This window comes from Antedon mediterranea, chromosome 9 (genome assembly GCF_964355755.1).
Source record: "Antedon mediterranea chromosome 9, ecAntMedi1.1, whole genome shotgun sequence".
In the NCBI taxonomy this organism is placed as follows: Eukaryota; Metazoa; Echinodermata; class Crinoidea; order Comatulida; family Antedonidae; genus Antedon; species Antedon mediterranea.
Genome location: NC_092678.1, coordinates 8,414,855 through 8,430,476, shown reverse-complemented (window position 1 = coordinate 8,430,476; position 15,622 = coordinate 8,414,855). Strand labels below are relative to the sequence as shown.

General features: G+C 35.7%; 1 protein-coding gene across 1 annotated transcript in view; it reads right to left on the bottom strand.

The window, feature by feature from the left end:
• The window catches only part of LOC140059186 (protein artemis-like), a 93,673-nt gene that overhangs the window by 76,612 nt on the left and 1,439 nt on the right, over window positions 1–15,622 (bottom strand). The window contains exons 2-5 of the mRNA XM_072105044.1: window positions 12,173–12,224; window positions 6,562–6,703; window positions 3,855–3,910; window positions 3,051–3,152 (exon numbers count right to left, since the gene is read on the bottom strand). Coding sequence (XP_071961145.1) covers window positions 3,051–3,152; window positions 3,855–3,910; window positions 6,562–6,703; window positions 12,173–12,224 — 352 coding nt within the window. The remainder of the gene's footprint in view (window positions 1–3,050; window positions 3,153–3,854; window positions 3,911–6,561; window positions 6,704–12,172; window positions 12,225–15,622) is intronic.

Genomic DNA, 15,622 nt, shown 5'->3' with positions numbered 1-15,622 from the left:
GAGTATTATGTTTCATGTCATGTGACACAAAATCCAGGTACACGATCTTAATTACTGTTTTATCATCGTCAGACGGTAGCCACCCTCTCGTGCTCGTACTGAGTAAAAAAAACATGTGAGAGATTGCGGTAAGCAGAGTATCGCGTTTCATGCCATGTGACCAAAAAAAAACTAGGTCTGTATTAATTACGGTCTTCTGTCGGCAGTCTTTTTGAGCGACCGATTGAACGTCCTGATGCTATATTTAGAATGAATTGTTTACGATATTTTTTTCTCGGCATCGTTTCTGGATGGGACTGGACGTTCGCTACAGTACAGGACAGAATTATTGCAAAAATCCCAACGCATTCAACACGTTGTCGTTGCGTTGTGTTTGCGTTGCGTTGAACGGCTTTCAACGTTTAGTTGTTTATTCAACGAAAGTCATTATCAGCATGTCAAGTAAACAATTAGTTATTTCAACGCTAGCTGCTGCAGCGCTAGACTGGCCGATTGCACGCCTGAACGATCAGTAACAACAACAGGCAAAATACCTATCGGCAGTCACTACCAGATATTTTAATATAAATAAAAAATATATATGAAGCTTAGATATATTTTTAAGTATTGAACGGACAGTTACCAAGTAAAACACACAGTGATATTTCCCAGTGTTTAGTGAAGGAAAACATCGAATAATAAGGTCGATGCCAAGTCTAACAGTTAACACTGTACTGTAGGCCTTCCGGGGGAAAACACGATCTCACGTCGTAAAATCAAACAACGTGGAAATTACTGACATCAACACACGAGGCCGCCACCCTGGTTTCCTCAAGAAAAACACCACGTGTGTTATGACGTATTTAACGATCGTTAATGACGACGAAGTAATTAATTTTATTTAGGCCTACATTTTTTAGCTGTTCGAGATTCAAGAGATAAAGTTAAAATATTGTTTCTCTATTTTGGTTTTTATTTTATAATTGTCCCATTGTTTGTTGTAATGTAATTTGAAAGAACTAAAAAATTTGACGTGTCCGACACCCATGAACCAATTTAAATCTTTATAAATCGAACAACATTACATTTTTAAGTACAAAAAGCGTTTTGAATACGTTAACAATAGAGCGTGTTGAATGTGTTGAACCCGTTGACCGTTCATTGACGACGTTAAACAATTGAATCCCATAGCGTTGAACGCGTTGAAAACGTTGCGCGTTTTGAAAAGCATCACACTGTAAACTGATTTAAATGTTGGCTGTTCGCTCGCATATTCTCGCAACTCCCATCCCATTCATACAGTTTCAGGAGGAGGCCAATATAATTATATTAAGAAACAAAACAATAGTATGTTACAGAGAAAACGCCTAAACCTCGCCTGTAATAATATATTGTCTTGCATCAGAATAAAGTGGTTCTTTATTCTGAATTGTTTGGTTATTCAAATATCTGTGGGTTACACCTTGGCGTGAATAATATGGTATGGCACAGGTTTTGATTTTAAAGAAAACGCCTAAAATTGCCTATTGTCATCAAATTGGTCATTCCTATTTCTTGGTTATTATATTTAACGCTTTTCTCTGCATGGGTTACGTTAGGCATCACAATAATTAATTTATAATATAATACATGATAATGATATATTTATGGATAATAATAAAACTAAACGATTTTTTCCCTTTTAATTACGCGTTATTTCATAATGAATGAACTCTTCACCTTTCGATCAGTTCGTCCCTCACGTCACGAAAAGCATGCGTGAAAAAGACGACGACCATGCTGGATCGTTATGTTGGTGGTGTATTGTTGCCTTCCATGGCGGCGGGTGTAGGTGTAGGCTACGTTGTTTTTATAAATAATCGAGAAAAATGTAGTACAGTACTGCGAAGTTTTTAGTTTGGAAATAATTAATTACGATGTGACCTAGCCTCCAAGATTCACCGCCGCCTTAACTTTGGTATTTAATACTCCAGTTAATATAGGCACACAGTAATTAAGGACATGACCACTACTTTTAACTGTGATGGCAGACGCGGCTCATATACACACGGGGCCTACTCGAGTAGTAGGCCTAGCCTAGTGTAATATATTAAGCTAGGTTTCCGCGGAAAAATACACATTATGTTTGTTTTCTTAAATATTTGTAATACTGTATTTTATACTATTACTACTACTACTAATACACACTGGCAATCTGTAAATACCATACAAATCCGATTGTTCGTTATTTCAACGCAAACTCAACGCAACACATTGTGTTGGTTGAATAAACAGTTCAACGAACTCAACACTTTCAACGCCAACGGACAACGCAGTTTCAACGCGTTGTCAACACTTTAACAATGCGTTGAATGCGTTCAAAATCTGCAATAATTCTGTCCGGTACTGTATATTATGTTTATTATTTGGCCTGTTCGTTGCGGTTCACCTGTGTTGGATCGTGTCTTTCTCTACGTTATACATCGTGGGAAATTTATATTTTTATTCGCCGTTGAGTAGGTAAAAACGCACGAAGGAAAAGATTACGATTAAAAAATATTATTTATTTTTTATTAATTTACAACTTTGTCCTCCGCCAGTTAAATTTAACACATTAATTTCACACCTTACTTCACTAAGAACATCGTAGGGTTGTTTATTTAGGTTACGAACTCCCTACGAAGTTCAGAACGTGGCTCATTGAAAGTTGTTTATTGAGGTTACGAAGCCAAACAATGGAACCTACGAAGCCAACAACGTAGCCTACGTTCTATCTACGAAGCTACTTCGTAGGTAAAGTTGCAGTATTTTCTTTCTGTACTGTACATCAAAAGTGAACAGTGTATAAAGCTTTACAACACTATAGAGGGTGCTATCTTTTTTTAAACATTGAAATCTTGGGTATTGGGAGATACATTAACAGCAGGGATTTGTCTCCTGGTGTGCTGATCATAGTAAGCGCTCCACTGTGGCTCAGAACCTTTATTTATGTAGATTTTAATACAAAATTTAAATAATTTAATTCAATAGGCTTAATTGTTTGATTCTAATGTCAATGTTATGAAAAAAAATAGTTTAGGCAACATGTTTACCTTGAACCAGAATGTAGATGAGATATGAGGGCAGCATCACCTTTACTTAAACGAAAATCACCAGTATACAAAACTACACCATTGACTCCTTCAAACAAAAACCTACAAGAAAAAAATCAATAAAAGTATATTAAGTTCACTATCAAATGTAAATGTGGCGGAATCGGCCAACCAGGCTTATTTGAACTATGGTTCCATTTATGTCGTACAACTGTTGTCTTTCATCAAGTGAGTGAGTGGTCGAGCGGTTAAGACAGTGGAACCGTAATTACGTAGCCATAACAACGGCAGGGGTTCGAGGCTCACTCACTCCATGGTTCTGGTGGTAGAACGAGTCTTCTCGGATAAGGACTATAAACCGTAGGTCCAGTGTACACATCTAGCTCGTGTGCACTTCAAAGAACCTAGTACATCTTTCGAGACGAGTAGGGGGTTACCCCGGTGTATTAGTACATCACAGCCACTGATCACCAACTGGGCCCTCTGGGAGACCAGTCTTTGACTGAAGAGGTTACCCAGTATAAATATAAATTTCAAATAGCTGAGATGAACCAGTACACCATGGTAACCCGTACTCTTTCGAAAGATGAACTGCTTTCTTTATGGTGCAGAGGACGCAGATGTGTAAACTGGAGGTAGTCCTTGTCCGGGAAAACTTGTTCTAACACCATAACCATGGCCAAGGAGAGCAGTTTCATATTCTAGGGGGTAGGATTTAATATACAGCAGTTTATTAATTCCCATTTACATACATTATCAATTCAACTACTTGTGGAACCTGAAGTTCAGAATTCAAAAACTTACATGACTGAGCCAGGACAATGGCCTGCTGGTAATAAAGTAACAATCAGTGACTCATTCTAAAAAAAAAAAAAAAACAAATATTGAAAACCTTTATATTTCGTACACATCCAAAAGCAAGTACTGTCAGAAAATATATCGTTAGATAATAGTTTTAGTTGTTATTGTTTATAAGTCTACACTATCAAACTTTGTGATAAAAAAATGTGATGCGCCCATATATGGACAAGATGATGTCATATCACTACCATATTTGGGCACATCGCACTAGTTTGATATTGTTGATTTTTAAACAAACAAAGGGAAGACATTGTTATTTGTCAACACTATGGCTAACCCAAATTCAATTTGGGGAACACCTCTAAGGGGAAACTTTATTGGATCTTAAAATTATCCCATTACAGGGCTGCAAATTAAGGGGTATTTGGTCGCATTTGCGACCTAATTTTTCTGTTTGCGACTAAAGAAACAGAATAGGTCGCGCATAGCGACAAGATCGTCTGCTTGTGCGAGGTGTGTTTTCCCTATTTCAAACACTGTGTTGTAATTTAATCTCTCTACTACGGAAGGCTCAGGAGTTTCCACTAGTCACCGCCGCCGCAAAGGAGTCGGGTTCATTCAAGCGGACAAAGCCCCTAAACATTTTACACTCGTTGTGATTGGAAGTTCGTACATTTATTGCATGCTGCCTTACCCAATCACACAAAAGACACCAAACACACAGCACAGTGTGACGCGCGGACGACACAAACCTCGTGGAAAATCACCTCCGTTTTAAAGAAGGAATATAAAAAAACAATTGTACCGCCGTAACCAGAAGTTAGCCAGGGCGGGCGCGGTAGATACAAAGGATTGTCGCCGCGCAGCCATCAGCATTTTTTAGGCAGTACAATGGTTATATATCATGATTACTAAATAATGTAATTAATGATATATATAATATTAAATATCTATTCATTATATAGATTAAACGGCAGTATTGTTTATCAGTAGATTTAATACTTTATTCCAGATTCTGATTATCGAAAATTATATATCAGAGAAAATACCGCAACTTTTCCTACGAAGTACGTAGCTTCGTAGATAAAACAGGCTACGTTGTTGGCTTTGTAGGTTACATTGTTTGGCTTCGTTAGTAACCTCAATAAACAACCTCACGATGTTCTTAGTAAGTAATAAGGTGTGAAAATTATTATTAATATATTGATAACTTTATTTCGTCCACATAGGAAAATATTTTGAGTGCTTTTCACAAAATTGTACAAAAATATATAAAAACGTTTCATATAAAAAAAATTAATTACAATATTTAAAAACACTATATATTATTTAACAATACACATATTTAATGTGTTAATTTTGACTGGCGGAGGAGAACCAATTTGTACATTACTAAGAAATATATACAGTAATATAATATTTTTTATTTGTAATGTTTCATTCGTGTGTGTTTTTTTACTCTCAACGGCGAATATAAATTTCCCACAATGCAAATGTAGAGACACGATCCAACACAATGAACTATGCCAACTAATAAAAATAATATAGCGAACGTCCAGTCGATCCAAAAACATGCAAACAAAAAGATCGTAAACAATTCATTCTAAATAATAGTATAAGAACGTTCAATCTGTCGCTCAAAAAGACTGCCGACAGAAGACAGTAATTAATACAGACCTAGTTTTTTGGTCACATGTCATGTAACGCGATACTCTGTTTTACACCACACCGCAAACCTCTCGCATGTTTTTTTTTACTCAGTAGATATACGAGGGGTGGCTACAATTTACAAAACAGAGTACTTGTACCTGAATTTTGCGTCACATGAAACGTAATACAGCTCTAAACTGTTCCCACGATTTGCACGTTTTCCCCTCCAAATTCTGGTCGGGCCTTTTATCGTAATAATAATTTACAATGGTTTATGTTATCTTAACATGGAATATATATTTATTTTGCATATATTTTGTTGGTGTCCTAGCCAAGGTGGTGTTGTTTTTATAATTCGCTAAACCAAGGTAGGATTGAATGGCCGGATTGAATCATGTAGGCCGCCGAAACTCTCTCTGCGTGAGTTGAGGGCCTCGGGCCCAAGGTCGTCTCGTCGGCGGATGTCCTGCCAAATTAGGACAACCGATGTGTAGGGCGGCTACACAAATTAACGTCTTCTAGGATTTTAATTAGCCAACAATACATGTTTGTTTCCATTGTTCATGCTCCTAAAGGCGATGACATTGGTGTATCGATGCGTAGATATTATCATAAACAATACATCGTAGGCAATGAACAATACTTTGTAAATTGCAGGATACGTTTAGAGAACAATGACCTACGATCTATTTACGCGTAGGCTACGAAAGGTTACGTGTATATACAAAGCAGTAATCCAGTGCCTAAAATGTGCATAACCCAATTTATGTGCTCAGAAATCGATTGAAAGAACCTATAATTACTTTTTTTTTTTAAAAGGGGGACTTTCATTTTTATACACCTCCCCCCCCCCCCCCACTAAACTAAAAACGGATATGCGCGGATGGGGTTTGAAGTAAGGGGGTTAGTTGTCGATGAAAAGGTGCTACTAAAAAAATTGGTGGTGCTACCCAAAATTATTGTGAGCCATCATACAAATTTGATAGTGCTACCAAGTAAAAAAGTTAATTTGCAGCCCTGCATTAATAGGGGATGCCAACTGTATTAAAAGAAAACATACCTTTGAGTAATTTTCAGTGACAACAGATGTTGGTTGGTTAATAGGGAGGCATTCAATGTGTGGTTGCAAGTGTTCAAATCTGTCATCTTTTAACAATAGCAGTTTCGTCACCGACGAGCAGTATAGTTTTACATCAGGAGAACTGTACATTATAAATAACAACATTTTAAATATATTAACTAACAATTACATTTTTTTAAAGTTAGTAAACTAATCAACTTCAAGTATGAATGAAAGTATCATTGAGGTCATAGATTGGTTTAGAGAGCTACAGTAACTATGTAATCAGCAAAGTGGTGGCCATAGGACTGGTCAATATCGTCACTCTTGTCAAATTTATTGTAACTGCAGAATACTGCACACCTACAAATATTTTACAAGCTTTTTCGGGTAATAAATAGTGATATATTCATAATTTTTCACTTCATGAAATTATTTGTACCATCGCACTCATAAACATTCATTATTTGTATTCTGCTTAGAAACATATATTTTCTTGTATTTTATTTTATTTATTTTATTCAATTTCCAGGTAACATACAAAAATCATAAACAAGGTACGGCATCATTCAACAAAACAGAACAAAAGTACTATCAGTAGGTATCCCAATGAAAAAATTCAGATAAATTTTTTTACTTTTTCTTTCAGTTAACCATAAAGAACTTAATGTAATTAGAATTTTGCAATTTAAATGATTGAAATCCGATTACCCGTTCTAAAGTTATGGTTATTTAAAGTGGTAAAAAAATATACGATTTTTTGCCTAAAAATGGTGTTTTTTGCAGTTGAAATTGGAAGCATTTTTAAAAGGTTATAACTTTAACAATAATTAGTTAAAAGTTTTGAATTTTGTTAAACCTATAGATATCACAGAGTTGTACAACTCTATTTTTTTTGGAGCCTCAACGAAACCTATTTTTTAAATTATTGGTCCGCAAAGTGGTAGGAAAGCATTTAGCGCCCATTTTTGCTGGAATTCCCTAAAAAAAATGAAAAAACTGTAATTTTTCAATGATCTGTAACTTTTGAACTACTGTACTAATTCATTTAATTTTTTTTGTACTTGTTAGAATGTAGTGTATATTTCATTAATAAATATATTTTAGATGTGTATATGAAAAAAAAAATGTTTTTTAATGGTGAAATTTAAAATTATAAAAAAAAAAAAATGAAGAAGTATGTTAAAAACGGTGTGTACTGTTTCCTTTCTTTTACACTAATTTTCGGTAAGTATAATTATTAGAATATTTTAATATACTTTATATTTATAATTTCAATCATAAATACTATTATATATAACTTTTGAATACGTAAAACAAGATTTTAGGCCCGTATGATTATGACACCAAATCTAAGTAAGATATGCTCTTTTAAGGCAAACGCACAATATGGGTCAAAATAAACTCATTTAAAATAATCAATGTTAATTAAAACAATTAATTGTTTACCTGAATAGTATATATAACATTATAAAAATTGTTTTCTTTTCGTATTATTACGTTATTAAATTGAAATACGGAGCTAAAGTTTAGGACAAGTCACGGCTTACTCGCGATCAGTAGTCGCTCCCGTTAAAGTATTTCGGTCGCAGTTAATGACTTTCGACCGCCGTATATAGAGTCAAATGTAACGTTGCTAAATTAGCTTAATAAATTTTCGCATTTGCATTGTATACTTGCATAATAAATCTTCCGCACATTACATCAATTTTAAGTTGTTAAATTAATGTGTAAAACCAGATATTCTACGACGGAAAAGGACATGTCAATCTCCGACATCGCTGCTGTCACACATCTCGCGTCGAGCCGGTCGAACTCGAGCGAGGAAAACTAAACAACGTGTTCAAAATATGGAACGTACCATTCGCTGATAGGGTGCATTAATGTATTTAACGGAAAACGCCACAACAAACACGCGCGTATTTTAGAGTACAATATTTTACTCACTACAATATTCACCGGATTATAATGGTTGGATCTTTAAAATGTTGAACGGGATTTACGCCTCATGCACCATTTTAAAATGTAGTTCGCACAATTACCATGCACAATACGTTTGTAAACTATGTTTTATCGATTTCAATGTAGATTTAGCTATAATTTAATACCAAAATCCATAATATTTTTCCATAAACGGTGAATCAAAATTGGATTTTTGTCACAAAAATTGACTTTTCGTTACGAAAAACCTATTTATAGAAGTCGATTTTTGTATCAAATTAAAGCTTATTTAAAGCCTGATAACATACAACAAAAATTAATCCGCTAGCTTCAATGGTAATCCTGCGATCGTGTTTTGAAAACTGATGGGGATTTTCCGATTTTAGACGGGATTTTAGAACCGTTTTAAAATCGCATTTTCTCGGCAACTAATTCATTAATTTTAATTATAAACACACTTATACATAGATTAAAACAAGTACTTTCAAACAATATAAATTTTGTAAGTATTAATTAAGATTGAATACGATTTATTTAACATCAAAGTCATACTACTTTTTCGAATTTCGTCAATATTTCAAAAGTGATACCCCTCTGTGCGCTTTCATTGGGATACCTACTATCAGCACCTGCGGGTAACCAAAAGTGGATCAGTTCAAAAGAACTGCACTGTCGAGTGGCTTTCCCAACTAATAGTACGAAAAACGCAAAAGACATAAAACACAGTGATAGTCTAGATGAATTCGATATCAGTAATACATTTTTTCAAATCCCTTCTAAACCCCCCAAAGTTAAACAGGACTTTGTTACGAACTTCATGCGGGATACATTCCCATATTCGAGGGAAATTAACAAACAGGGAGTATTTAAATGCATTAGTTCTAGCATATGTGTTTAAAGGTGAGCGACTCTGGATACCGAGAATTAATTGTAAGGTATTCAAATATATCAAAATCAATTTAATTATGCAAACACTTTACTACAAAAATTATACTATGAAATTTCATTCTTTGAACCATATCTGGTAAATTTAGTATCTTAAGCCTGTCAGTGAAATCGCCTTCAACACACAATTTAGTAACCCGTCTTAATGACTTGTTAATAGCTATATTATGTTGTTTTTGATGTGGATCCCCCACACAGGAGCACCATATTCAATAACAGGTCGACAAAGTCCATTAAAAAGTCGTAGTAAAATTTCGGTGTCATTGAAACCTACAAACCGTTTGATAAACCCAAGCATTCTCATTGATTTCATCGATACATCATTAACGTGAGCAGACCATGTTAAATCATGTGAGAAGTTAGTTAGTAGTGTACTTGATGAAACAAATTTTCAAATTTAATAATCAAAAAATGTTACAAAATCAAAGATTGAACTTGTAGCAACCATGGTTAAGACTACCGTATATTTCGGTGTATAAGTCGCACTTTTGACACGCAAATTTGACCTCTAAATTAAGGGTGCGTCTTATACACCGAACATAAATACCTCACCACACAGATTGTACATAGGCCTAGGTAGGCTATCGTCACCTCGTTTGCTAGGCCTAGCTACAGTAACTAACTAACGTAACGGCAACCTGCTTCTGCCTAGGCCTAGTTTTCAAGTCATTTTAGCATGATGTTATACTAAATATGATGAAAAGATTTGTTCATTATGGCGCTCCGATAAAATTTCATTTGTAAACGTTTACGTCGTACGATTGGAATAGTATTTATTTATACAGTAGTTATACGCACGATCGCCGTACCCCAAGCGCAAGCCCTTCTTTTGGTGGCACATGGTGTACGGTATTCGACTAGTATATTCTCCAGGTGATTATAGCATGGACCTAGCGTACACACTTCTCGGATACATAGATACTAATCGAATACGATTGTCCGTGAAAACGTGCGCCCTCTCGAAATGATCGAGCGAGGCTAGCCCACACACGTGCGTGTTACACACACGGTCATGCATGCACTCGATGTTGCGGCGAAACTCATGAATAACAAGTTAGAAAGAACTTGTTGAGGCTGGGCGCGGTCGAGCCTAGGTAAGAAAAAACCTAAATAAAGGACGCCGTTGTAGATATAACAAAATATATTATTACAATAATATTGATTACAATTTAAAAAAACATTGTTTTGATGAAATATAAGGTGCGTCTTATACATCGACGATATAAAAAATACCGATATTTTACTCTCAGTTGGGGGTGCGTCTTATACACAGGTGCGACTTATACACCGAAATATACGGTAGGTAAGTTCTACTAGATCCTGCACTGGTCTTGGTTAAATATAACCCTGAATGATTGTAGTCGGCGTTCGGATAGCGATTTTTTAATCATACTTCCTAAATATAACTCTAAATAATCTCAATCTCAGGGCTTGATTTAGTGCTAGCCTGGCGTACAATGGCTAGTAAAAACAGCTCCGGGCTACCTATAGTATCTTTCTTTAAGCCCGGATGGCTAGTAGGTTGTGAGAACTCGAAATTGGGACGAAATGACCTCATAAAAATAACTCCAGCATAAAAGACATATGTCTTGGCAACATCAGCAAAAAAAACCACTCGCACGCTGCTGTGGCCATAACAAGTGATGATGTAGGCGGAGCCTCTCATAATCAAGCAAATTTCCCGAATTATGATTGGCCATTTATGTTTTTGTCACCCAGGTTATTGTGAAGTAGGCGGAGCTTCATTATCAGGTCAAACATGTACATGTCACAAAAATATGACCATAAATAACAAGCTGTGATTGGCCAAATGTAGTAGAATTTTGTCAATGTTAAAAATAACTCGTCTAGTCGATCTTGTCATATGTCAGGCCTGGTTGTCACAGATCAAAGCTAGGGATATTTTGTAGGGCCGGGTGGCTGGCTCTATCCCTGTAGGTAGGCCATGGAGGCCATATTTTATAATATGCGTAGGAATCAAAAGCCATTGTTTGGCATTGTGATGGCTGCTCAGCAGCTAGGCCTAGCAAGATACTACCATTTTGGTAACAGTAGGGCAGGTGCTCCAATGCGATCTAGGCAGGTCTATCCTAGCTACCCTACTATAATAATAGGTTCTAGACTAGGCCTAGTCTAAGGTAGACAGAATCTAATTAGTTTTCTTGGCTAGGTTGAAGCCCAACAACAAAAAGACCTCAATAAATCGATTCTGTGTAATTTTTCATGCAATAATAGTTTAATACAGTATGTATGTAAATGTGTAGCAATTCTCGAGCGTTTAGATTAGTGCGCCCTCTATTGTACAAAATGCCTGAATTCATTTATATGGCGGCCCTGCTATCACGGTGCGATAATAAGAGTGGGCTAGTAAAATAATGTATCGGCTAGTGAAATCTACAGTGAACTAGCCCAGTGGGCTAGCAACATGAAAAAGATAAATCGAGCCCTGCAATCTCTCACTATACACTAAAGTAAACAGAAATTGCTAATTGTATTCAAACCCTATACTGTACATCGACATGCAAAGTCCATAGTCTAATCTATTCGACTACACAGACAGGTCGATGGAAAGCATTTGCATTATCGAATTGTCAATTCTTATGTCACACCTTATGGACATGACTAATGAATATTCATGTTTATTTTCATGAGAGGTCCGGATAGGACTTTTCCAATCAATGCTTAATTCTAGTTTATTTTTAGTCTGTAATGTATTTTTTTTTACCCTTTTTTCAATCTTTTAGAAAAGGTACTTGATCCTAACCCTACCATATGATCTGAAAGAAAAAAATGAAACATAGCCTAGTTTAGTTAATGTGTGTGTGTGTGTGAGAAAACCACTTTTAACTTCAATTTTATCAGTTTCTGAAAGAATTAAGAGCTTTGAAATTTGCAATATACCATTAATAATCAATTCAAAGCAGGTGGCTGATCTCTGTCTGGTGGTAGGATTTGTTGCTCTGGTAGGATCTGGTGACTGCTTAGTAGGACCCGCTTCTGAGTAATTTACAACTTTCGTCGGTCAAAATTTACTCATTAATTTTGCGCAACTTGTTACTTCACAAAGAACATCATTGGTTTGATGTTTACGAACTGCATTTTTTGCTAACCTTATATTCCAAAATTCATGTGGTGGCGCAGCGGAGTAGCAAGTAATATTAATACAGTAGGTCTGTCTGGGGAATACAGATCACTCCGGCCGCGCTTCAATTCGGCCACGCTTCAATCCGGCCGCGATTCATTCCGGCCACGATTCATTCCGGCCGCAGCTACAGTACAGAAAGAAATTACTGCTTCGTATCTACGCGTAGGCTTTCGTAGGTAGAACGTAGGTCATTGTTCTCTCCTACGATGTATTGTTTGTAGCCTACGATGTATTGTTTGTAGCCTACGATGTATTGTTCTCTCCTACGATGTATTGTTCGTAGCCTACGATGTATTGTTCTCTCCTACCTACGATGTATTGTTTGTAGCCTACGATGTATTGTTATGAAATCTAGGCTACGCCTCGATCGTAGGGTGGTTCGTAGAAGCATGGACAATGCAAACAAACAATGTATTGTTTGCTAATTAAAATCCTACCTAAAGATAGTAGGTCAATTTTTGTAGCCGCCCTACATCGTAGGTAGTTGTTCTCTCCTACGATGTATTGTTTGTAGCCTACGATGTATTGTTTGTTATTAAATTTGGACGGAAATCCGCCGACGAAACGACATCGGGCCGGTGGACATCAGCTCACGTAGAGAGAGTCGAGGCTAGGCTAGGCCTAGCTAGCCTGTTTCGGCGGCCTACACTATAAATTATTTATTCCTACCTTGTTGGGTTAACGAATTATAAAAACGACAACTAGGCTAGGACACCAACAAAATATATGCAAAATAAATATATATTCCATATTAAGATTTAACATAAATAAATAGGCCTTTTAAAATGATTACGACATGTATAAAGAAAAAGGCCCGACCAGAATTTGGAGGGGAAAAAACATGTGAGCTGAGCAGTTTAAAGAGAGTATTATGTTTCATGTCATGTGACACAAAATCCAGGTACACGATCTTAATTACTGTTTTTTATCGTCGTCAGACGGTAGCCACCCTAAAAAAAAAAACATGTGAGAGATTGCGGTAAGCAGAGAGTATCGGGTTTCATGCCAAGTGACCCAAAAAAAAACTAGGTCTGTATTAATTACGGTCGTTCTGTCGGCAGTCTTTTTGAACGACCGATTGAACGTCCTGATGCTATATTTAGAATGAATTGTTTACGATCTTTTTTTCTCGGCATCGTTTCTGGATGGGACGTTCGCTATATTATGTTTATTAGTTGGCCTGTTCGTTGCGGTTCACCTGTGTTGGATCGTGTCTCTCTCTACGTTATACATCGTGGGAAATTTATATTTGCCGTTGAGTAGGTAAACACGCACGAAGGAAAATATTACGATTAAAAAATATTATTTATTTTTTATTAATTTACAACTTTGTCCTCCGCCAATTAAATATAACACATTAATTTCACACCTTACTTCACTAAGAACATCGTAGGGTTGTTTATTTTGGTTACGAACTCCCTACGAAGTTCAGAACGTAGCTCATTGAAAGTTGTTTATTGAGGTTACGAAGCCAAACAATGGAACCTACGAAGCCAACAACGTAGCCTACGTTCTATCTACGAAGCTACTTCGTAGGTAAAGTTGCAGTATTTTCTTTCTGTACTGTATGGAGCGCCCAATGAGTCTTTTTCAACCGAGACACGTTTTTTGTAGAGAATCAAAATAAACATTTGTAATCATACAGTATATTTTTTCTCTTTCAGGATCACAACAACATCGCAAGTGTTTTAAATTAGGTCTAATGCTAAAACAAAATAATTTATGTGTTTTATCCAATTATGTAATAGGCTAGTATGTTAATTGTAATGTGATTAATTAATGTAATTTATTGCAATGTACCCTAGGCCTATATGTCATATTATTTTTATCATATATAAATTAAAATATAAAATCATTGTAAATTGGACTGTACAAAAATGATATATTAATTCTTGATACAATTCCAGGTAACATTAATTAGACGGATACTTGATTATTTGAAATAAATTAATTAATATTTTACATATTGTTATTAACTATAATTAGTAACATTGAATAAATTCATCTGGTTCCAAATAATATTTTTGTGGATTTTTACTTTTATGTTGAACCAAAACGAACGAAAAAGAATAAAATTACCTTCGTGACGTTTCGCCGACAATCTGTCAGCTGCTTCAGACTAATGCCTGGGTTGGAATGGTCTGGTTTTTTCTTCATTCCAAGTAATAAATTAAAAAATGGACTGGTCCACCCAAAAGATAGAATAAAAACGGAAGACATGTGCGGGGTTATATACGAAGTGAACTGTCTAAACTGTGAGAAAGTATATATAGGAGAGACCGGAAGGGCACTGAATACAAGAATTGGGGAACATAAAAAAGACGTATCAACACACAACCAAGTAGTTAGAACACGCGCAAATAGAAATTCTTCGTCCCAGGTTTTACATAAGTCAGCCATAAATGACCACGCTATAGGGAATGACCATATTCCAAATTGGAATGCGAGAGTTATTGAAAAAGAAGCACAGACAGACAAAAGAAAGATAAAAGAATCTATCTGCATAAGAAAAAGACCACATAATATCAACAGAGACATTGGTGGGTATGACCTCCCACATACATATGATAGTTTGCTGGAAAAAGCAGGAGGGGAGCCAGCGGAGACGCTCTATCGTCAATACCAACCAGACGGCTGGTGGCGCTGTTCAGCGTCACTTACAAAAAACCAGACCATTCCAACCCAGGCATTAGTCTGAAGCAGCTGACAGATTGTCGGCGAAACGTCACGAAGGTAATTTTATTCCTTTTCGTTCGTTTTGGTTCAACATAAAAGTAAAAATCCACAAAAATATAATTAGTAAGTATGGGTACTGGCAAGATAAAGTGTTATAAAAATAAGGGTTTTAACTAATTTTTAATGTTAATAAATGTAAAGCTATAAAAATAAATGTACATAGAAAGAAATTAAATATTGTTATTCAATCATTAATTAGACGGGTATTTGATTATTATTTTATTATTGAATTTAATTAAGTTAAGTTTAGTTTGAAAGAAAAAGCAGTTCCAACTTCTTTGAATGTTATTGTTA